This window comes from Chiloscyllium plagiosum, unplaced genomic scaffold (assembly GCF_037043375.1).
Source record: "Chiloscyllium plagiosum isolate Xiang-an unplaced genomic scaffold, Cpla_swu_hap1 HiC_scaffold_31, whole genome shotgun sequence".
In the NCBI taxonomy this organism is placed as follows: Eukaryota; Metazoa; Chordata; class Chondrichthyes; order Orectolobiformes; family Hemiscylliidae; genus Chiloscyllium; species Chiloscyllium plagiosum.
In genome coordinates this window covers 18374674-18399457 of record NW_028270169.1, presented here as the reverse complement: position 1 = coordinate 18399457, position 24784 = coordinate 18374674, and the positions used below count along the sequence as shown (strand labels likewise).

The following is a 24784-nucleotide window of genomic DNA, read 5'->3' as shown; positions in this document are numbered from 1 at the left end:
AGCTATGTTCATGGCTCCTAACAAATCTGCAGCCCAATGATCCTGAAAACATTGTAGCACCGAAACAGGGACTGAGCAAGTGTCTACTGATAAAAGCGTCAATCTCATTGAGTAACATTCTTCTATTTTCTGTAAAAAGAGCTGATGTTGTTGCAACAGGTTCTATGACACTTGAGGAGCAGAACTTGCATAAAAGGGCAATTATGGATTGCCAAAAATGTTGACCTTGTAAACATCCCTCACCTATCAGGAACAATTGATTTAAAATCTCCTGCAACACTGCCATTTCAATTATTAATAAAATATTATTTGAATACTTATACTTTGATTTTGGTTGCAGCTACATTACAACATTTTCATTCTGATTTGTATTTTGTCAACATTCAATGATTGTAAGTCACTTCACCTGCTTAAAAGGTTCATGTTGGAACTCACTGCAGAAAATAGTCATTGCAAGTGGGAAATGAACACATTGACACAACTTTTAATGGTGCGAGCCCCTCTGTCCCCACAGTCTACTTTTATCATCTTTTGCTTTTCTGCCTACAGTGGTAAGTGATGTTGGTCGTGTAATAGTTTGACATGGCTGATGATTCTGTAATAACAACCAGCACCTTTCTTATTATGTTATGGGTGGCCTTTATACAGCATACTGTCATCAACTTCCAACATACACATTTTGTCGTAAATAACAATTAGCAATTTACTGGCCTCCAGAAAGATCCGTCATATAGATCTGCAGTGGTACATTGTGATGGAAGCGACCTAGAGAGTCATCAACATCAAATTTCATGGCTTAAGAAAGTTGAGAGTGTGTGCTAGAAAAGGACAGCAGGTCAGGCAGCATCCAAGGAGCAGGAGAATCGACGTTTTGGGCAAAAGCCCTATATCAGGGAAGCTTCCGGACGTATCTCCCTCCCCTTCCCAATCCAAGTTGGAAATTATTTGCTCAAATCGCTGAACAAAGCATGAGTAGAAACTGTACTCTACTGGGATACCTCAGTGTTTACCACAAGAAATGGCTGCAAAAAGCAACCATTAACAAGGTAGTGAAGGACATTGCTGCCAGTCTGATGCAGGGCTAGCCATGAAGGAACCAACACCAGGAAGTAAGGAGTTGCTTTATTCTTAGCTTTTAAAGACCCATTATATCCACATTATTATTGGTGAAAATGACTCCCACACAGTTGTTGAGGACGAAATTCTCATCTTCGCTCTGAGAGCACTGAATGATTATTTTAAACTATGCCACAGCTCCGTTGCAGCCTCCAAATATCTTGTTCAAGTATCCATACTTAGTATATTCTGGTGATAATTTACGGTCTGAAATCAAATGTTAGAATATGCTCCAGAACAGAATCTGCTGCTTTGACAGTCAATTAGAAAAAGAAAATTTAAACTCCTTGTTCGTCCTTCAAGGTGAAGATGCCCATGTTCCTCAGCTAGGGTGTTTGGTGGGGTTCTTTTGGATACATAAGTGTCTGCTAACATTGATCTACACTCAGAATTGAGCATAGTCTCAGAATTAAGGGGCACCAATTTAATATTGAGGTGTGAAGGAATTTCTTCTGAGGGCTGAATGCCTTTGGACTGCTTTGCCGCAGAGAGCTGTGGGGGCAGAATCCTTGTGTATATTTAAGGCTGAGACATATTCTTGATCAGTCGGGGAATCGACGACGAAGGAAAAAGGGCAAAAAACGTGATTTGAGGAATGTCCGATCAGCCATGATTCTGTTGAATGATGGGGCAGTTCAAGGGGGTGAATGGCCCACTCCTGTTCCTATTCCTTATGGAAGGTTCTATTGAATTTTTAAAACTACTTAAGTTAAAAAAATTGTTTTGGGCTGTGAGTATCAAGCCATAAAATACAAATAACTGCAGTATTAAACTGTGAACCCTCTGTTGATTTCATTTGATAGAAAAGATTTTGACAGAATTAAATTGAGTACCCTGGTCAACATTAATTCCTTAACCTCCAGCAGATGGACTTGTTTTAGTTTATTTCATTGTTTGAAAACTTGCTGTGGACAAATTGACTCTATTGTTTCCCTACAGATCCTTGATGATACTTCAAAAGAACTTCATTGGTATGCTGTGTTGAGTACAGCCTGAAGAAGCAAGACATTACATTAGGAAATGAATAAACTTGTATCAGTGTACGTCAAAACTGACGGCATTCCGTTGAGCTTTTATCAATAATTACAGGTTTAGGTATCCCAAATCCATAGGAACAGGTATTTTCCTAAGTGTAATCATTCATCTGAAAATACCAGTGGGCAATTAAAGTGGGGAAAATTCAAAGCTGTTAGCAATTGTGGAACCAACATAAGAGAGTTTGACCATAGATTGTTGATCTCTGTCTGGGAAGTAATTGAGTTTTCATGTACAATAAAGATTTATGATGACGTTTGACTAATTTTCACTGTTTTATAGGCAGCTGATATCTCTCAACAGCAGCACCAGCAGCATGTGCAGAACACCCTTCTGCCGATATTGCATTCAGCGACTGAGCCACGTGAGCAAGCGCCGATAACAACTCTGCCTCAGGCTCCGAAAACCCCTGACCCCAAAGAAATACCCAAACCTACAGTAGAGAAGAAGGAGAAGACCAGAACACCTGTGATTTGCAGTTACTGCAGCAAGGCTTTTAGAGACAGTTATCACCTCCGGCGACACGAATCATGCCACACTGGAATCAAGTTGGTGTCAAGGCCCAAGAAAGTGCCAACCATGGTATCGCTGATGTCGTCAGCGCCTGCTGTTAGTGCCACTACAACGTTAGTGTCAACTGTCGCAGGGATGCTGACTTCAACTGATGCTTCCACCTCCACTGTCACCAGCAGCACCACCTCGAGTGTAACGACCAGTAAGAACGCCAATAGACGAGTGAAAAAGAATCACGGCTGCGAACTGTGCGGAAAAGCATTTCGTGATGTTTACCACCTTAACCGGCACAAACTTTCCCACTCGGATGAGAAACCATTTGAGTGTCCCGTTTGCCAGCAACGCTTCAAGAGGAAGGACCGTATGAGTTATCATGTGCGCTCACATGAAGGCGGCATCAACAAACCATACATCTGCAGCCTTTGTGGAAAAGGATTCTCCAGGTAAATTTAAACAAGGTTTGGAAAATGTTGAGAAGGTGTAAGTAGAAAAGAGAACAAATTTATGGGGGTATTAGAATGAGGAAAATGAACAAACCTTTTTGTTCATATAGTCGATAGTTTTGCTTTAAGGGAATTGATCTAGCTGTTGTCGATGACATCCTAATATGTATGCACAATGTAAGCTAAACAGAAACTATCTCCTGCAATTGTTCAATTGCTCACTTCATTTTGAAAACTGTGCTTTTCGCTGTTCTTGTTGGTTTTTTAAGAATTGATATTGTGAAAACAATATTTTGACTGTAAGCTTTGGAAGTTTGACATGTAGTTGACTGCCAACAACATAATTTCTCTAATTGTTTTAATTTTTAACTGACTTCCATAGATATTAGAGTAAATAGATTTTCAGAATTAAATCCTGAATGCTTGTTACTTTGAAACAAGTGTATCCAGTTAATGCAAAAATAAATCACTTGCATCAAAAATCAACATTGGCTTTCATTGTGGTATTTGAAAGCAAGAATGGTGACTGTGCATTCACTGTGTTTGCAGTCAAATTGCAGTCTTATGCCATCACTTAATCCCACTGTTTTATTTAATTCGTAGCTACTCTAGATTGTAACATCAGAGGATTGCTTTTGCTCCAGGGTTGTTCAGTGTAGATTTTCTTCTGTACATAAACCATGCCTCAGTTGAATATGAGAATAATAGCTGATTATTGGACTGCTCTTTTCTCCACAAGAAATTTTGTGCCTCTGGCTGCAAAATAGATACATAGTTCAGAGTAATGTTCCTGCTGTGTGTGCAGCCAGAGCAGGGACTGACTACCTATGCAGGTTGGAGAGTACTGTCTAAGCTACAGCTCTAGTGTCCCTTGGAGTCCAAGATTCGATCCCTGGCTATTCAACCCTGCGTTCAGTTTTGTTTGCACCCGTGTTCCTTGCATTTCTTTGTACCATTTGAATTTTATGAACCATGCCACTTTCACAATGGTTGTTTTCAGTGGGTCACATTAATAAACATTTACTTGTGGTACCTTGATGCAAATTGATAGGAAAATAAGTGTACACTTGATAAGGTTACCAAGGATTCTTCGAATGTGGTCAATAGCATTCTGACAATTGGGCAGCATTGCCTGTGTTTAATCATTTAACTTCTACCTTTGTCTATATGGGTGTTGATCAGAATTTTTGGGCAATAATCTGAAGCTGAATCCTTGACTGACATTCCTCCTGTTCCAGAGGAACTGACGCCAATTATAGCAACCCCATAATGCTGTTCTGACTGAAATCTGCTAACAGTGCAGGCTGATGGTTTGGAATTTTCTGGGTTGTGTCCCAGATTGTCCTCCCTGATTCATTATACTTATGGACCCAGCAAGGATGTATTGTACTAATAAAGAAAACACTACTACTGTTTCAATCTAACCCATGACCTTTCTTTCCACTCCAGGCCTGATCATCTGAGCTGTCATGTCAAGCATGTTCATTCCACAGAGAGACCCTTCAAATGCCAAGTAACTTTCTATTTTTCTGTTTTAAAGCCAGTTAAGGGGTGATGTTCACATGGAGTATAGTTCAAAGTTTGTTGTTTTCAAAAATGTCAAGATTTCCAAAACACTTTATGTAATTTTCTTCCTGGGTACATCTACTGTGCTTATTGGAAGAGGATGGAGTGGTCCTTTGCCAAGTGCTGCCAGTGTAGCTCCTCCTGTGACCTGACAGTGTTTTTGAGGTGTGCAGGAAATGTTCACTTGATGATAAAAGCAGAGTACGACAGAAACTGGAGATCAGGGAAAAAAAAAATTGTTGGGGGAACTGTCTGGCAGCATCTGTGGAAAGCAAGAGTTAGGATTGAAGCCGATAATGATTGCTTCGGAACGGAAAGATATTTTTGGTCTTTGTTCCACTTAATCCTTCCCCCCCCAGGGGGTGGGGGCGGGGGGTGGATATAAACAGATTAAACAAACATGTGACTCACAATTGCAATGGTGATGTATTTGGTGAAGCGATCTTGAGTTTCAAATTGGGAGGAGAATAAACAACTGGATGTTATTGTGAATTTGTAGGTAAGTGATATTTTGTGAATTAGTTTTCCCTCTGATTCCGAAGCCCTAAAGGGTTTTTTGAGGTGAAGTTGATTTGAGAAAGGAGAGAAAATGGATTGTTGTGAACGTGTTTGACCAGTTTAAAGGAGAAAGGTAAGAACGTATGTTCGTGTAAGAAAAACCAACGAATAGTGTTAAGCACTCCGCTACCCAATAAGGTCAGAATATTTTTGCATGGATTAGTTTTTATATTTGCAGTTCTGTTCTATGTCTAGTCTACTATTGCACAGTTTATATTAGTTTCCATATAGTTGAGAGAGCGACTCAGTTGGCAATAGTTCTTAGAACGTCAGTGTGTGACCTGAAAAGTCATAATTTCTGCTTTGAATGGCTTTGTCCTTGACTAGCTTGCAATTTCCTTTGATTGCTGTCAAAGATGGAAACAATAACTCCTCCATAACCTTTAAAATTAGAACCATGCTGTTCAGGAATGATGTCAGAAAGTTTATCTTCACTCTCATAGGAATCTGTTGAGGCTAAGTCAATTGAAACTTCCTAACCTGAGATTTAAATTGTGGCTCAGTATGGATAAAACCTAAAATAAAACAAGAGCAAATTTGCCCATTAATGTTTGACTGGTTAGGAAGTTTGGATTACACAGGATCCAGCCAATTGGATGCAAAATTGGCTTGAAGGTAGGAGACAGAGGCTAGTTGCAGAGGGTTACTTTTCAGACTGGAGGCCTGTGACCAGTGATAATGCCACAAGATTCTGTGCTAGGTCCACTGCTTCTCATTTATGTAAATGATTTGAATGTGAATATAGGAGGTTTGGTTCATAAGTTTGTAGGTGACCCCAAAATAGGCAGTGTAGAGGACAGTGAAGAAGACTATCCCAGAGTACAATGGAACCTTGATCAGATGGGCCAGTGGGCCAAGGAATGGCAGATTGGGTTTAATTTTAGATAGATGTGAGATGTTGCATTTTGATAAGTCAAACCGGAGTGATACAGTGGCTCGATGGTTAGCAGCACCAGGGACCCAGATTCATTTCCCGCCTCGGGTGACTGTCTGTGTGGAGTTTGCACATTCTCCCTGTGTCTGCGTGGGTTTTCTCTGGGTGCTCTGGTTTCCTTTCACAATCCAAAGATGTGCAGGTCAGGTAAATTGGTCATACTAAATTTCCCATAGTGTTAGGTATATTGGTCAGGGTTACATTTAGGGTTAGGGGAATGGGTCTGGGTGGGTTGCTTTTCAGGGGGTTAGTGTGGATTTTTTGGGCCAAATAGCCTGTTTCCAAACTGTATGGAATCTAATCTAATCTAAAGGATAGGACCTGTGCAGTTAATGGTAGGGCCCTGGGGTGTGTGGCTGTACAGAGAAACTTAGGGGTGCAAGGGTCACAGGTAGACAGGGTGCAGAAGAAGGTGTTTGGCATGCTTGCCTTCATTGGTCAGAACATTAAGTATAGGAGCAGGGATATCATGTTGCAGATGTACAGGGTGTTGGTGAGGCTACTTTTAGAATACTACATACAATTCAGGTCGCGTTTCGATAGAAAGAATGTTGTTAAAATTGAAAGATTGCAGAAAAGATTTACAAGGATGAGAGGGTACTTGCACACATAAGGACATGGCCAGGATTTGAGTTATTGGGAAAGGCTGAATAGGCTGGGGCTTTTTGCCATGGCACATGGGAGGCTGAGGGTGACCTTTATAGAAGTTTATAAATCATGAGGGCTGTAGGGTGAGTAGCCAAGAGGCTTTTTCCTAGGATGGAGGAGTCCAAAATCTGAGGGTGTAGGTTTAAGGTGAGAAGGGAAAGATTTAATAAGGACCCAAGGGGTAACTTTTTCATGCACAGGGTGTGTGTGTATGGAATGTGTTGCAAGAGAAAGTGGTGGATGAGGATACAATTAAAACGTTTAAAAGACATCTGGATGAGTATAAGAATAGGAAGGGTTTAGAGGGATGTGGGCTAAGTGCTGACAAGTGGGATTAGATTAGTTTGGAATGTCTGGTCAGTGTGGATGAGTTGGAATGAAGGGTCTGTTTCCATGCTGTATGACTGTTTGACTCTTCAAAAGAGGTGACACAAATGTAAAATCCAGCTCTCGTTTTTCTCTTGTAACGCCACAGTTTTCTTCTCCTTCCAGCATTTATCCAACTCCATTCTGAAGGCTGCGGTTGAATCTGTGTTTGCTACCCTCTTGGCGCATTCCAAATGTTAACCAACCTGTAAAGAATTTTTTTCGAACGTTTCCTTTGCCTCTTCTATAGTGACATCAAGTCTGTGCCCTGATTGACAGCCCTTAAATCTTTGGGAGCCATTTTGTCCAAAATTTATCCAAACCCTTCATGATTTTAAACATTTCCTTCAATTCTCCATTCAGGTTTTTCTGTTGTCAGGAGAACAGCATGATCTTTAGTTCATCCATATGACTTGTAATTGCTGGAACAATTCTCCTAAGTTCTCTCCAAAGCCTGTAAAACTTTCCTAAAGTGTGGTGCTCTGATTTAACTGTAATGCTTTAGTTGAGGTGAAATGCTGTTTCAAATGCTGAGCATTATTTCCCAGTACTCTCAGCCTCTAGTTGTAAACCCCAAGATTGTGTTTTTTGAAAATCGTTCGTTGGATGTGAGCATTAATCACTGGCAACTGTTGCCTATCCTTTCTCGTTGAACTAAGTATCTTGCTAAGTCATTTGAGGACAGTCAAGAGTCAAAGAACAAAGAAACTTTACAGCCTAGGAACAGGCCCTTCGGCCCTCCAAGCCTGTGCCGATCCAAATCCACTGTCTAAACCTGTCGCACAATTCCTAAGGATCTGTATCCCTCTGCTCCCTACCTACTTGTGCATCTGTCCACGCACCTTAAATGAATCTATCGTGCCTGCCTCTACTGGCAATGTGTTCCAGGCACCTGCCACCCTTTGTGTAAAGTACTTTCCATGTGTATCCCCCTTAAACTTTTCTCCTCTCACCTTGCACGTGTGATCTCATTATTGAATCTTTTACCCTGGGGTAAAGCTTGTCTCTATCCACCCTGTCTATACCCTTCATGATTTTGTAAACCTCAAACAGGTTCCTCCCTCAATCTCCTTTTTTCTAATGAAAATAAACCTAACGTACTCAACCTCTCTTCATAGCTAGCACCTTCCATACCAGGCAACATCCTCATAAACCTTGTCTGCACCCTCTGCAAAGCGTCCACATTCTTTTGGCAATGTGGCGACCAGAACTGTACAGCGTATTCTAAATGCGGCTGAACCACAGTGTTGTACAATTTTAACATGACCTGCCAGATCTTATACTCGATACCTCTTCCGATGAAGGTAAGCATATTATATGCCGCCTTGACCACTCTATCCACCTGCACAGCCACTTTCAGGGTACAATGGACCTGAACTCCCAGATCTCTCTGCTCATCAATTTTTCCCCAGGCTCTTCCGTTTACAATACGCTCTAGAATTAGAACTTCCAAAATTCATTACTGCTGTGGTTTGGGGTCATGTGTAGGCCAGAGCAAGTAAGGAAGACAGATTTCTGGCTCTTTACGGCTTTAATGAACCATTTAACCACAGTTGATGGTATTTTCATAGCAATATTACTGACATTAGCTTTGTTACATTATTCATTGACTTTAAATTCCAGTTGCTGTGGTGGGTTTTGAACCGCAGTCCCCAGAGCATTAGTTTGGACTTCTGGGTTACTGGTCTAATATTTCCTCCATGCCACCACTTCTTTGGTACCACCTCTTTGCTAAAATGTCCTGCATCTTAAAAGATTTGTACATAAGAACTCAAGGTCTTCCTGTTTTTAAAACATTTAAAGCTTGCATTATATCTCTGTAAATCTTCCAAATAATATAGGTCACTCAACATTTTTCAGTGTTGAATTTCATCTGCTATGTATTTGTGCATGGTGGTAATTGGTTATATTAGATTTGCTCTGTGTATTGATGATTACTAAAAGGAAGAGGGTAAATTGGATTTGTCAGATACATCAGCCATAACATAATTGAATAACAGAACATGCTCAAGGCTCTGAGTAATTTATTGTCATCCCTATTGTGATGGCACTGAGTGACTGTTCCACATCTGACTTGAACAAAGTGCCAAAGTAGTGTGGCATCCCAAAATGACAGAAACCATTTTTAAAAAAGAAAGATCTGTTTCAAAGAAGGGTTTTTGGACTCGATGTTAATTCTATTTCTCTCATCACAGATGCTGCCAGACCTACTTTGCTTTTTGAGCACTTTTTTTCATTTTTAATCATGGAGTCTTGCTGCTCACATGGTTCTGCCAGTGCTACTCTAACCAGCCTTGAGGACCAACCTCATTTTTCATTTTATTATTTCTCTCTGTTAAAACATGTCTTGTTCATGTGCTCTGTTTCTTCTTGACAATGCAGTTGAGATGAGGAGCTTGTCTTGAGGGGAAATTGCAAACATGGAACTGTACTTTAATTGTCATAACACAACATTGTTGCTTAAAGTACCCACCTGTGCCTTGTCTGTTAAATACTTGTTGTATATCAATTGCACAGTGTATCAATCAAGGATTTTGTGTGCACAGTTCTATATATGAAAGTGCAGAGTCCTGAAGAATTAGTGGAACGAATGTAAGGATTTGTTTTTGTCCCATTAACCAAATTCTAAATAATATCTGTGGAGTGTATTGTCACTTCTGGAGCTAAATTTAATGCCCTAGGTATAAATGAATTGCCTTAGAAAAGAAAGAAATGATGGATTATTCAGTGGGTCAGACTGTTAAATATTCTGACATTTCTAACTAGTTAGTATTTTAATTTGAAAAGAAAGCTGTTATAATAATTTAAGAAAATGAAATATTGATGCCTGACTTGTATCCTTTTAGACATGTGATGCAGCTTTTGCCACCAAAGACCGTCTGCGTTCACACATGATACGTCATGAAGGGAAGGTGTCCTGCCACATCTGTGGTAAACTGCTGAGTGCAGCTTACATCTCTAACCACATCAAAATGCATAATCACAACCAAAATCACAACTGCAATGTTTGTAACAAAGGTATGGGTTTTTTTGCAGAATTTCAGTATAACTTGAAAGGCATATGTGGTTTAATTAGTAACACGCAAGTATAAAAAAGGTGAAAATATTTTGTGCTAAATTTATTTCCCTGTTTGTTGCATTGCGCAAACAATTTCTGTTTGCAAGCTTTCTTCACATCTGTTTTCTCAGTTAATCAACCTATTAAACTGTAGCAGTTTAAACTGAGAATAGCTAAAAAAACATCACCCATATTTGCAGCTGTAATGCAGATACTTCTTTAAACAAAATGAGCCCAATAAACTCTCACTATTTGATATGGAGAACTTCTAATCAATCACGACACCAGTTGAATCTTTGAGATATTTCTAATCAACTTGTTCAGCTGTTTGATGGCAAAGCTGTGGAGCAGGTGGGACTTGAATCTGGGCCTTCTGGCTCAGAAACACCAATGCTACCACTGCACAATTGGAAGTCTCAGTAAAACTTTGAGCCTGATGTGATTTGAATGTGCACCATTCTAATCTGGAGTGGGGTAATGCTACCATTGTGCCACAAGCACAGTCAATTGAATATTTTACACTGTGTTATAAGCATAATTCAGGAAGATGTGAAGCAAGATTGGAGAAAAGATATAAACTTGATTCTTCTATCATTGCCACTTATAACATCAGTAATTAGTTTTATTATCCACCTGTCTCCTGGCATCCTTCAGTCAGAAATTGGTGAAATGGAAAACATTTGAAAGAGATTTAATTAACAGTGGTGGCTGTTTCATTTTTTTATGGAATAAGTGGAGTGTAACTAGAAAAACAATTCTTCCTTCTCTTCCTTCCTTGCCCACACTATGAAAAACCAAATTCTAACATGCTGATGTGAGCAATGGACTACTTAGCTGGTGTCTTGCAAATTTCATTTTGGAAACCTGTTGCTGCTGCTCTGTTAAACACCATAATTGTTGTTCTTGCCAAACTATTTTACTTTCATCTTTGAGGAGCAATACCGACAATACCCAAGTTGTTTTGCAGAGGTTTGAAATCCAAACAAAAGCATTTTTTCCCTGAATATGAAAGATCAGTAATGAGCATTGTGCGAGAAGTGTTTTTTCCTCAAAATAAATTCGTCTTTATTCCAGTCCCATATATCTATTTCTCTTGCAATCTCAAGTTCAAGTATAAAAATCCTGTCCACAGAATTGTTCTATACCAATGCTGCACCTTTATGACAGGTTAAGGTATGCGTGCAGCTATCAGAGCCTAGTGCTTAAACACTAGGTGGTACAGATCTGTAAAAATCAAGAAATTCCTGTTATTTCTGTTCTTACTGCTGAATTAGCTAACCATTTGTTTAATTTTGTAAGGCCATGGCAATTGGTCTTAATGTGTAATAAACTAAGGAATAAGAAAGAAAAATGTATTCGTCAGGTCTTGATAGCTATTCAGTGTGCTGCACTCTCAAGTTTGCAAATATATACCCATCACAGTTTGATAACCTGTCCCCATTCACTTCTCTGCCCTAAAATATGAAGGATGGCAACTTGAAGGGAAGACTGGAGAGCCAAATCCTCCTCCATGCTGACTCTGGTCAGATGGTACTTATCTTAAAAACCCAATCACTGTCTCTAATGAATTATACTCACTTTCCTACAACCAATCTAAAACTGACAGATCTCACTTTTCGAGTGTACTTCTCCTCCAGTCCTAAATAACGGAGCAATTTTCCAATCAAATCACGAAGATTTGAAACATTACTGCAAATGCAATTTAAGTTTTCTCACCTAAAATCATCAGGCCTTAAGATGTATCTCATTCCTCCATTATAATTGTTTTTAACCTGTTTTAAGTCCGCAAAGTACTTAATTTGTTTATTTTGTTCCTTTGCATGTAGTTTCACTGTTGTTTCCCGATCCTTGTTCCACCTTTTGGTAATGTCCCTTATGTTATTAAATTGTAATTTGCAGATTTTTTTTTCAAGCTTCTGCCTTATTTCCCACAGATGGCAATAACAGTTATTAGGATATACTTCCATACATATCATCTGACAGATTTTTCCAAATGGTCATTCTTCTTATGTAAGTTTGGACGTTCAGTGTCTGAACAGGCTGTTCAATTGTGCCAGACATTGCACTTGAGCCCAATTCTATATTCGCCTGGCACTTGTCAGTCAACTGTTGATCAAGAGTGGGATTGCTAGCCATTTTTCTCTCCAACTCTCCCCAACTTCCTAGTTCAGGATCAGTAAATTTTGACATAGCTGCATGAATGTTATAAATGCTTTGATGATAAGGTTGCTCGCCGACTCCGTTTTAAAATGATTGTGCTGCTGTATTGTGCAATTTTATGCAATAAGAGGCAGTTTAATGAAGGAAATATTGGGTAATAGCTGATAATGCTTTTTTATGCAAACAACTGAATAAGGTTTCTAAAGAATGTTGCACGTAATTTTGTAATGTAATCTTGAAATGTCTTGTGATGAAAAGTGTTAAGTTTGAGTTTTATCTGAACAAAGTCAGTCAGACTTTTAATGTCCCAGATTTATGGATATGGAGGTGTTTGTGCTTATTTTGTATCACCTGAAATCCCTATTTTTGTGTAGGTTTTACCACCGCTGCCTACCTTCGGGTCCATGCTCGAAATCACCATGGTGTCCATTACAAGTCTCAAAGATTTGTGTGTGATCAATGCGGCTTGCAGTGTCAGTCCCACAATCATCTGATAGGCCACAAGAAAAGTCACATGGGAGAGACCCCAACTTCCAGTGCCCCCTCTGTGGCAGCAGTAGCTTTAAAAGGCAAGCATCTCCTTAACCCGAACCTGGAGAATGCTCCACTCCTACCAGGTCATTTTGTAGCTAAAGCCTTTCCTTCTATTGGGATTCTTACATCTTGAGGATATTGTGGAGTTGGGAGTGTGGGGTTGGAGGGGAGGTGGTGTAGTGTAGTTTAAGTTATATATTTAATTAGAGATACAGGTCTTAATACCGCCACTTTCCAAAGGGGAGTTTCATTTTAACGTAATGAGAGTGATGCAGATCTGAAATACAGTAAATGTGCTGGAGCCATAGAGAAATTTTAAAATCATTTATTTAATCGTTGTGTAAATATCAGAAGCCATTTAAGCTTTGCAATCAAAAGGATTGGATTGCAGAGTTTACTTTAAATCTCAAATGATCCATCATCTCTTTGAGATAAATTTGTAATTTATGAAAATAATCCTCCAGTTATATGGAGCATTAGCTTCAGAATTGAGAGATTTGCTGCCCTGTATCTCAGATTTGGTATTAACCCTTTACAGTCTTGAACTTAAAGTAATATACAATCTTGCTGACCTTTTGGCTTATAACTGGTGATTACTTGAAAGCAGCATGACCTCAAGCTACTGAAAACTCAACAGAAAAGCACTTCTACTGAAAAATTGATGTCTTTCTATCTCTGCATTTACTTAAAACATAGTTTTAAGTAAATTATTAGTGCTGACCACCAACAAGAACGCCGAGTAGAGCCCTTTTATGTACTTAGTTGATGATATTACCTTTCAGTCAGTGAATGACTCTGATAATGTGTCCTCAATAAGCTATCAAATGTATAAGGATAAGTCCATTACATTGAAAACTTTTCCAAAGTAATTAGTTAACAATTATTACCACATACCATACTTTGACAAACAATGTACACTGAGACTAATACAGTACAGAACAAGCACTATGATTATCAGTCGTTTTGATGAGCTGTCAATCCAAATTTCTTGCTCAAATAGAATATTTAAAAACAAGCGTAAGACAATATTCAGATAGGAGGGTGGAGATCTTCAAGTGTCCTGCTAGTATTTCTCTTCCAACTCTCACTAAAACTGGTTGTCATCTTTCATGTATTTGAGGGGTTTGCTGTCTGCTAATTACCTGCTACATTTTCTTACATGCAAGTGGGTATATTTGAAAAGTAATCTTTTTGTTAAGTTATTTGGGATCTTCTGAATTATTTCTTCCTTCACTGGTACTGAGTTAACCTTAAATAAGCATTTAAAATAAGTTCCAGTAACTAAAGGATGTTGTTCACATCGAATTTCTGAAATTGTCTGCATAAGTCAAGCTCTTCAGTCAAGCCTGGTTCTGTTTTAACGCTAAACTCTGCGTTCTAAGGTTAGGGAATCAAGTTTCACTTTAGGGCTTGATCATTTGAGGAAGCAATTGTATTCTTTGTAAGATGTAATACCAAGTCCCTAGCTCCAAGTATCAGTCATTCAGATGATGTTTTACATCCCAGCATTCAAATGTGGATGTTTTCTAGTGTGTACCACTGATAAAACTGATGAGTTCTGTCATTACCTATGGTGGAATCTTGTGTGCAAAATGACCGCTTAGCTTTTTAAAAATAATAACTCTGTTTTGAGATTGCATTTGTGTTTCTGAGAACTAGAGTGAGGTGCTACATAACGTCTTTCACAACCAGAAATATTAGACATCCTTGGACTTGTAATTAGTTATTTTGGTAAGATGGGATTTTATAGTTTCACAGTTGAATGGCATCCTATTTTTAAGTGTCTGTTAACAGTGAATATTTTAGTTTAAAGCTACAAGTCTCCTTAGTTTTTCAGAATCAGAGCTGCAAAATCTTTAATTAAATGCTTCTTTAAGGACGAGGAGATGCTATAACCTCTCTGAAGCATCTACTATAAGATTATAACTGTGAATAGTTGGTAAGAATGTAAGAGGCTTTGGGGGTTACCCTTCTATTGGTGAATAACCTGCTTATAATACTCTGGCAAAGTTCATACAAAAAGAATGACCACTTGAGCAAAATACTGAGAAATGGCCCTTCAAGAAAGATCAAAAGAAGCGTAATAGAAATTGGTCGTAGCCAGGTTCATAGTTCCTTGAAAGTGGAGTCACAGGTAGACAGGGTAGTGAAGATGATGATTGGTATGCTTTCCTTTATTGGTCAGAGCATTGAGTAGAGGAGTTGGGAGGTAACGTGGCTGTACAGGACATTGTAAGGCCACTTTTGGAATATTGTGTGCAGCTCTGATTTCCTTCCTATCGGAAGGATGTTATGCAACTGGAAAAGATTCAAAAACAATTTACAAGGATGTTGCCAGGGTTGGAGGGTTTGAACTACAGGGAGAAGTTGAATAGGCTGGGGCTGTTTTCCCTGGAGCGTTGAAGCTGAGGGGTGAGCTTATAGAGGTTTATGAAATCATGAGGGGCATGGTAAGGGTGAATAGAAAAGGTTTTTTTTCCCTGGGTTGGGGGCATTCAGAACTAGAGGGTATAAGATTAGGGTGAGGGGAGAAAGGTTCCTTTTAAATCTAAGGGACAACTTTTTCACACTGACAGTGTTGCATGTATGGAATGAGTTGCCAGAAGAAATGATGGATGCTAGTACAATTACAACATTTAAAAGGCATCTGGAAGGGTACATGAAGAGGAGGGGTTTAGAGGGATATAGATCAAGTGCTGGAAGATGGGGCTAGATTAATTTAGGATATCTGGTAGGCATGGACGAGTTGGATTGAAGGATCTGTTTCTGTGTTGTACATCTCTATGACTCCATAAGTGATTTAAATTCACTTTTGGGGTAATGCTGTCTTGACATCTGTTCCTTTGGTGTATCAAATTCAATCATCTAATGCATTCAGTATTTCACTGCGGTTCCTAATGCCCATTAAGAAAGGATCATATGATCTTCACCCAGTCTGGCCTGTCTGTAACTGCAAAACCTCAGCAATGTGGTTGCCCTCTGACACAGCCTAGCAAGCCACTCAGTTCTACTCAGACCACTGTGACAAGGGCAGTGATTCAAGAAGGTAGCACACCAACACCTTGAGAGTATTTGGAAGTTGGCAATATATATTAATTATGCCAACGAAAACCATATCCCACGTGTGATTGAATAACAAAAATTACACATTTCCTGATCCAGTCCTTTTCATATTCTGTTAGAAATTTTGAAGAAGGAAATCGATCCTCCTTTACCTTCTGAGTGTATTAATATTAATGTCTATACCATTTTTGCTCTATGCACTTAAAAACTCAAGTATCAGAGGGCTTAGTAATTGAAACTGGCACATGACCTCCAGGATTGTAAGAGTCTGTGATGGATTTGGGACTGTCCAAAAATGGAATAATATAGTTTGAGAAAGTTATCCAGTATTGGGTACCTTTGTTCAAATGGCAATTTGTGAGACTAAATTCTGTATGTTGATAAGCCTATCCACTGTTATGGCATCACCAGTTTTCACAGCTCTCTGGGCATGAGGACCTACGTAGAACCTGGGTGAGCATTCTGACCACAGCTCTAAAAGTAGGGGCTCGTGTCGCATTTCATCATCCTTAAGCTTTTCTAGTTGGACATTGTTGAATACTGTTCCACAGAATTATGGAATTCTGTAGCAGTCCGGGAGGTCATTCATCTAATCACATGTATTTTAGATGAAGCTTCATTCAATGCCCTGCCGCCAATGCCTTTTTACCCTGTCAATTTTCAAACTTTCAATAACTACTGTCTACTTTTTTGAATTCTACTATCACTATTTTCATGTTATAAAATTTCTCCCATCTTCACTTCCCATCTTTAATTCTTTCATGGAAAATTTAAAATTATATACCTTTGTTACCACTCACTAGCAATCATTTTTCCCTATTTACTAATTACTCTTAACCTTGCTTTTGTGCAAAAAACCCTGGATTATCTTTTTTCTCATAATCATAAACTCTTATCCCCGATATCATCTTAGCAATGCTTCCTACAGGTGTGACGTTTTAATTCTAAGTAGGATGCCCCAAAATTTAGCCCTCAGACCAATTCTGGTCTAAATGGTGACTTTTGTTAGATATAACATTAAACCTTTGAACTTGATGCTTCTGTTTATAAAGGATGTGATCTTGTGCTTTTCACATTGAGTGGAACTCCTTTTAGTTGTATAATTCTGCTTAATCTTTAGAGTAAATGTATATCACACTTTAAGTACCATCTGCTGTTTTGCACTGTTGGCATATACTAGTGTTAAAATTTGAATGGCCAACAGTATTATGGTGCAGCATATTTGAGTTTGAACATAAAAATGCCATTGGGAAATGAGATGGTGATTTACCCTCCTCATTTTCCTTATGGTGTCTTGCCAATCTCTGCAATCCTAATTGAGAAAAACTGAGAGGATAGATTTGCCACACACAGGAGTGCTACTTAACAGCCACAGAGAAGCCTGAGGGCTGATCACTTACGGTGTGGCTATTGAGATAGAAAATTGATGTCTTGTAATATGTTGTCTGATAGGACTGAATAAGGCATTCAATTTTGGATTGGCACACTGTGCTTTCATTTTTGGGCATTGATTTTAGAGTCCACCCTGGACTGATTAGAATGGAAGACTTTAATTCTCTTGTGGTCATAAAGATCCTACATGAAATAATTTCATACAATCTCATCACAGTTCCTTGTGGGTTTAAGATAGCAGTAGGGAATTGCTCAGAATTTGACACTTCAGCAACGATGGTCAATGAGTATTTTTCCAAAACTGGAACAGAGTACGGGTGACTTTACCTTGATATTGCATCAGATTTGGAGTGCTTAATGCAAGGAGCTAAAAATGGGGTCAGGCAGTTTGTTTAATGAAAACACTTGAAATTGCAGCCATTTAAAGTAGCAGTCTTGCTATAGTTTCAGGCTGTATGCCTGTAAAAGAATATTGAGGCAGAAGTAAAATTGTGGGATGAAGTTGTACTTGAAGTTTAAAACTATGCTGTAACACAGCAGTCCTGCAAAATGCCAAACTCGTGGGCAGGAGCAAAAATTACTATGAGCTATTGAAAATGTGGTCAGTTACTGAGTTTTAACTTTGCTACTGATGATTCACTAAAACTTAAGTAACTTTGATTAAAATGGCAACATTATAATCTGTCAATATCCTGTCATTGGCTAACTCAAAGGAGTAAAAGCAAAAACACTTGGGAGGTTTTTGATATCCAGGGACTACCTGTGGTTTTAAAGAAAATTCAACCAACTGCTAAATTTGTACAATGTATGTTGGTGCTCTTTCGCTCATAGACTGTAAAGTGTTAGTTACTTGGGAGTACTTTTGATAAGATTTTATCTAATGCAAGGCTTCAAAAGTGTCCTGGGAGTGGCAGCGTTGTCCTGGTATGAATATGTTGTGTACTAATCTATGTATTTTACTTTTCTGTAGAATGTGTTTTTATTAATATCTAGGTTTTATATTTGATAACTACTATGTGGCAAGGAATCTTTTATTAAGAGTTAAAGATTGGTCTGTTTTAGGGTTGGCACATTTGATTTCATGCACTTTTACCTCAAATGCTGTCCAGTAAACATTTGAACTCTAGCTCGAAATTTCCATTCACTGACATCGGTGCAGACATTACAACTTAAAATTTTTGCTGCTTATTTTGTTAGTAATATGACAAACCTTAATAGTTTCAACTGCCTGAGTTTGCTTTTTTAATTTAGATTTTCCTCCCATGGATGCCACTTTTTCCCTCGCATCCCCCTTCAGGGGAGGACTTCACTACAGCTACTGTCAATGCCACTCCACAATTGGCCAGCAGGAAACGCAATTGAAATGGGGAGAGTTGGATCCTGCCTGCTTTCCTGCCACCTCACCCCACCTGACATGGAATGCCTTGCTACTGCGTGGCGCTTCATCTAGCAGCCCAGTTGAGAACTGACAAAACTTACCAAACTGAGGCAAGTGAGTTGGAGTGACAGGCAGCCTTGGGACTCAAAACTTGCAAGCTTCGTTTGCAAGGCTATTGGGTTGCCTGTGGTCTTTTTGTTTAAGGGGGGGGGGGAGTGAACTTACAGAAAGATTGAGGGGTTATATCTGGCAGTGTTCCTGCTAATACTGCTTAATGATGTGCATTTCAGTGGCATTTAATAAATTTGAGGGGAAACTGCTGGTTGTTTACCTTACTATGATAGTATCTGCCCAGCATTTCCGTTTGAGAGATCCCTGTGCCAACTTCATTAATTGCTAAATTTTACTTTTATATTTTTATTTGAATTATTCAATGGAGATTTCTTTGACACAATTTCAATTTCTGTTAGTTCGATGATCAGTTACAAATCTGTCTAAATTCTGATTTGCTAGTTTTTACTCAGCTACTTCTATTTTTAAAAAAAAGTGTAACTATCAATCTCCATGGTGTTGCACGGGATGGTCAAACAAGTCTTCAGGTGAATCAGAAGTTGATGTGGGTAATTGGAGCACGGTACGCAGCTGTAATTCAGTCACCATTTCAAAGTTATCTATTTGATCCTTATTTTTATGTTTCTGTGATAAATGATTGTGCTGCAAAATTCAAAATGCAACACGTTCCAAAAGTATAATTCAAGCGTTACAAGTTTGCATTAGCAATTTTGTTATAAGTGTGACTGAACATATTTATTACAGAGAAGGTTGATAGGAAATTTGTGCAGGTGTAAGATTTTTAACACATCATAGATTATACCTTTTTATACCTGCTGACTCTGGTAAATTGCACTAGTCGCCTCGAGACTTTCATAAGCTCCAAAAAGCTGCAGATCCCCATAACTGTACTTGCAACAGCACAGAGGAATTTTTTCTTTATGACCTTTCATAGCAACATCTTTGGACACCCACTGGTGACTGAAAATAAACTCAGCTGTGTACCTGCTAATAGAATTCAATTGTGAAGTTAGCTGCTGCTGTGATTCTCTCAAACTATTGGGAGTTTCACATCTTTGCCAGTTCTTTTAAAAGGTTTTTGTTTGATTCAAATATGGGGACAAATGCTGATGAGAAAATGTAGAACGAAAGTTAGTCGTCCTTGTAATTCTTCTAATTCCACCCAATGTTGAACTGTTTCAAGCTTTCAGTGCCCTTTGCAACTCCCTCTTTGTTGCCCCTTCCAATTTTTATTTTGCTTTACCCCAAATAGAAAAGTTTTTTTGTTTAACGCCTTTGTTCTATATCTTCATTTACCACAATACCATAAAATAATTACCTGACTTTTGACCGCTCCATGAATGGCTTTTTGGTTGCAAATATCTAATTTATTACTACCCCTCATTTCTTTTACTTCAGTGAATATTACTTAATTTCCTGAAGATTTTGTATTTGTCCCTTATTGACCTAAAAAAAAATTCCACGTTTCCTCTCTTTTATAAAGTTTAACATTAATATGTCATACTGTTCACCCTACCATAATGTTTCGGTATTACAGCTTTATCTTAAATAATGAAAGCAGTTTACCTAAACTCTAATTATTTATTTATATTGATGAATACGGTTAATAATTCTTAGTGCCCTATTATTAACTGGCACTTTGTGCTAATTACTACTTTCTTGTACAACTATGTGATATTGATTTCCACTTGTTATGTGCACTGTATCTGAATGGAACTTTTTTTGTGCATAGTTCTGCAGGGACCAATTCCTCAAGACATTTGGAATTGAAATTGTTAAAAGTGGATGTGAGCTAAACATTTTATTCCAAAAAGATAGAAATGTTTGTCAATGGAATTGTGTACATAATGTCAGTTTACTTTTCTGCCAAGCTTTGAATATTCACACTGCTAATCAATATATTTGCATATCTGAAACACTTTACTAGTTGGTTAACTTTAATATTAGTAATGAAAATGCCAAGAAATAGTCTTCATTATTACCAGAATCTAAAATTTAGAAACAAGAACTGTGATGCAAGTCTGTTTATCTTAATTTATTTGGGATGGAGAAAGAAGACCATCTTTAAATATTTTTATTTTGTACTGTAAAAAGCTTTAAATTTTTAAAGACTACTCGTTTGCTAATTTTTCTTTTCACTTTTCTCCTTCAAAATCCTTTATTCTTCCAGACACTGCTGAGGCTTGCCACACTCCAGCACCTGCTGTAAGTCCAATGAATATAGTTAGGCCTGTGGAGAGTGTGCCTTTTCTGTCCCAGGTCTTGCCAACATCTCCACCATGGTGAAAGATATTGGATGCAAGTGCTACTGTGTCAACAGCTGAATTAGGATTTTATTACCCAGTAGGTATGCTGATGCCTAAAGTGAATTAAACCCAGGATCTTCAGTTAATTCTACCAAGAATATGAAGAGATGTTGAGCGGTCTTTCTCCAAACAGGGGGAGAAATCAATTTTGTGGTTTTTCTAACTATGTAAAATTATGGTCTAATGTCCAGACTCTGGATTTATTGACTAGTTAAAAGGTAGATTATACATATTTTTGTGTCATTCCTATACCTCCTGGGTTGGTGATATGTGCTGAAAAGTGGACACACATGCTAATGTCTAAATACGTACATAGACAAAGTGATTCTATTAATGGATCCCATTCTGTCAGAGCAAGAACACAAAATTAATAAGGCTGAGGAATTGTCTGTCACTTATTTGGTTGCATATCCTCTACTGCTCATTGTTGCATCTGTTTGTACAATTTGAACTGACTACACTGGGGAAGGACAGACTTCAAGAAAAATTAACAGTTCTGAGGTTGAAAACCTGGAATGTGCTGGTATTTGACATGTTACATCATATGTGCGCTTTTCTCAGAACCTATAAACCCACAAATTATTTCCTATATAAATTAGACTAAAGTTGTAACCTTGTTTTAAAGAATGCTTTGAATCACATTGGTGTTACATTGCACTAGTGTATAAGTTGTTCCCCTATATTAATGAGGGCTGGAAAATGAGCATCAAATATAAGCAGGTGCTGTTTCTTACTGTACTGTTTCTTCTGTGATTATAGTAATTTGGTTTTGCTCCTAAGTTGAAATGTTATAGAAATATTATCTATCTTATGCATTTTATTTTGGTCTTCAAATGTGGAATTTGAGGTTTTTTTTAAAGATGCAATATTAGGATCTTGTTTCTCTGGCAAACATGTATGGAAATTACTACTTGTCCTGTCTCCACAGACTGTTAATTTTGGATCCAATCAACAGACAATGTTCCTACAAAAAAAAATAGTAGGTCATTATGTCACATTAACACTCAGGTGGAAAGGATGGAGAACTTGAACCATGTCAATTAAACCCAGGTTATAAATTAGTTTTCTTTTTAGAAAGGAAGTGGTAATCACAGTTTTAGCATTGCCTCTCCTGAAATTATTAATATCAAGGCAAATGAAAGTGATCATCTCTCAGTTTGTACAGGTCCCTTGGTATCTCATGTAATTGAAAGTACAGAATCATGACTCTGTATTTGGATTCATCTTTCTGGTTAAATTGCCGAGAAGATCGTTCCTTCAATGCATGCTTTCATTGTGTTGGATTGCTATTTTGCTTCATGATGATATTTGCAGAGCCCTCCGAAAACCTATGGAAACTAGTAAATTTACAAATATGTTTAAAATATTTTGTGGATTTAGTGGGTAATTAACCTTTACAAACCAAGAAGAAAGGTGTTAGGTAACGGAGGCAAAACAAATAGGCAGACTTCCCATTCCTGATTTTTATTCAGTTACCTTCAGTAGGGAATATGTGGATTGGGACTAGTGACAATATTGAGCTTGGAAATAGTGTCAAGGTACTCTGTGGTGGGATAATCAGCTGCTGTCCATGGTCTCCGGTCAAACATGAAACTTGGACAATTCACTGAGGTACCAAATGGAATCCATTACCTGCAAGTATATGGCAGTAGGTGTCTTTATCTTATCTCCAAGAGAGAAACTTTATAAAGATTAAAAATATAAATTTTTTGAGTTGTGCACTTTATTGAATTGCTCATTTTTCTTTCCATAAGTGAAATATTATTTGGTTTTTGTCATTCTGCCAGCATATGATATACCAGCTAGTGTAAGAAAAGCACCTGCCCAGGATTTTACTGTTGGATGTTTAATGGCCAGTCTGTGGGATCTAAAGCCAGATGTAACTTTTTATCCCTTTCAATCTTAAATATCCAGGATTTTGGGAATAATTTCCTAACTATACATTTCCAAAACACAGCTTAACACAATTCAAGAAATTCTGGTTTCACAGTTTGGCTTTTTACTTTGTTTTTATCTCTTTGGTAATATTTTTAGTAAGGTACTGTATTAGGCTGCAATTTAATTACAAACCACAGCATTTGGATATCTAACTAGTATCTAATTCTAACACCAAAATTGTACTATATTCATGAACCATGCAATATTATAACCTATTGTTTAATTTGGCAAAGAACTGATTTGCCTCCTATTTTAATGATCTCAATTCCCATTTATGGAAATTCCCTAACTGAACATTCTCTCAAGTGTACATGTTACCTCTTCAGTTTACTCACCCATTCCTTTCCATGCTACTGATTTTGAATATCCACAGCTCATAACTATATTTTGATAAATGTACTACATTAGTGAATTTTAATGTCAATTTTACCTTGATTGCCATTGACATTGTAGTGTATTCCGAATCTGTTTTCTAGCCAAAACAGGGCTTCCTCTAACATCAGCCCTCTGGCCAACCCTTTCCCAATTCTTCATATGGACCTTAGCAGATTATGGTACAGGAAGTGAGATCAATTTTCATTTTTTTTTAGAAAGGTGCCTTTTGGGGGATGAAGTACAAATTGAAGCACATTGCTTGCTTTAAAATATTGCTTTTACTGGAATTGTAAAATTTTGATCAATTTGTGTGAAGAAAATTGAAGTGCTTTGGCTTCAAATCACTTTAAAAAAAATATATAATTAACGTTATGGGAAGAGCCAGTAACCAGAAATGGACAAGATTTCATATTTGACTTTTTTTTAAATTTTAAAACTAAAGTTTTGCAGCATCTTCACGTCTTTTGTGCAATTAATGATTATGAAACAGAAGAATAAGTTCCATTTCCCAATACCATTTGCTTTTCACGCATGCATGTTGAAAAACTGTTTACAACTGCGCTCTGTACAGCAGTGCTGCTTACTACCTCTACACTTTTTCCACATTGGAAAACAAAGCACCATGACCAATTGTACATTTTAGAAAATCGTTGAAGAATTATGCATCTATTGTAAATTTAGGATATTCTCAAACTTACTATTTTTGTTAAAATTATGCATTGTGTATATTTGTAATGCATTGACTTAAGCTTTATTTTGCTTTTCTTTATTACCTAGCTTTACAATTAATCATGTACTAAAAAATGAATACTTTTGCCGTTTCTGTGACTGCAAGATACTGTCTTATTTTCCAAATTAAAGTATCAGTTTTAGGTTCTTTGATCTCTTTTAATATAAAGAAAAGTCCAGTATGTATAGGGAACTAAAACCCTGTTCTATACCTCCTAGACATGAGAAATATTTTTAAAATTTACAATAGCAATTAAATAATTGAAGCCACCAGTTTGTTGCACTGTTTGTAATGTTTATTAGATGTGGCATTGTTGCCAGTACCTCAAAGTAAGATGGGATTATGATATCTCAATGCAAGTTCATTTACCAAACAGTGATTTAGCAAAGGTTGATTGAGAACTGATAACATTAAGCTCTGAATAGTTGTCAACTAATTGTGGTAGATATTTTTCATGTGTAGATAATGCAGGAGCAGAGTGGTTACATGACTGGCTGAGTGATCTAAAGGCTTCGTTGTTGATCTGAAGAAATTGATTCAAATCATGTCAGCTGGAAGTATAATTAAATAATTATTTTTTTACACTGTTTTATATAGAC

At 37.7% G+C, this 24784-nt stretch overlaps 1 protein-coding gene across 5 annotated transcripts in view; it reads left to right on the top strand.

Annotated features, from left to right (window-relative positions):
- Positions 1–22863, top strand: part of LOC122563974 (vascular endothelial zinc finger 1-like) — a 40476-nt gene extending 17613 nt beyond the window's left edge. Inside the window, exons 2-7 of one of the 5 annotated variants that reach the window (XM_043718353.2) lie at positions 2434–3107; positions 4557–4620; positions 10026–10197; positions 12772–12966; positions 18638–18874; positions 21007–21140. In XM_043718353.2, the coding sequence (XP_043574288.1) occupies positions 2434–3107; positions 4557–4620; positions 10026–10197; positions 12772–12966; positions 18638–18855 (1323 nt within the window). In that variant the 3' untranslated portion in view covers positions 18856–18874; positions 21007–21140. Of the gene's footprint in view, positions 1–2433; positions 3108–4556; positions 4621–10025; positions 10198–12771; positions 12967–18637; positions 18879–21006 lie in introns of all 5 variants that reach the window. The other 4 variants (XM_043718354.2, XM_043718355.2, XM_087977301.1 and 1 more) reach the window with 4 other exon arrangements.
- Positions 22864–24784: the final 1921 nt, after the last annotated feature.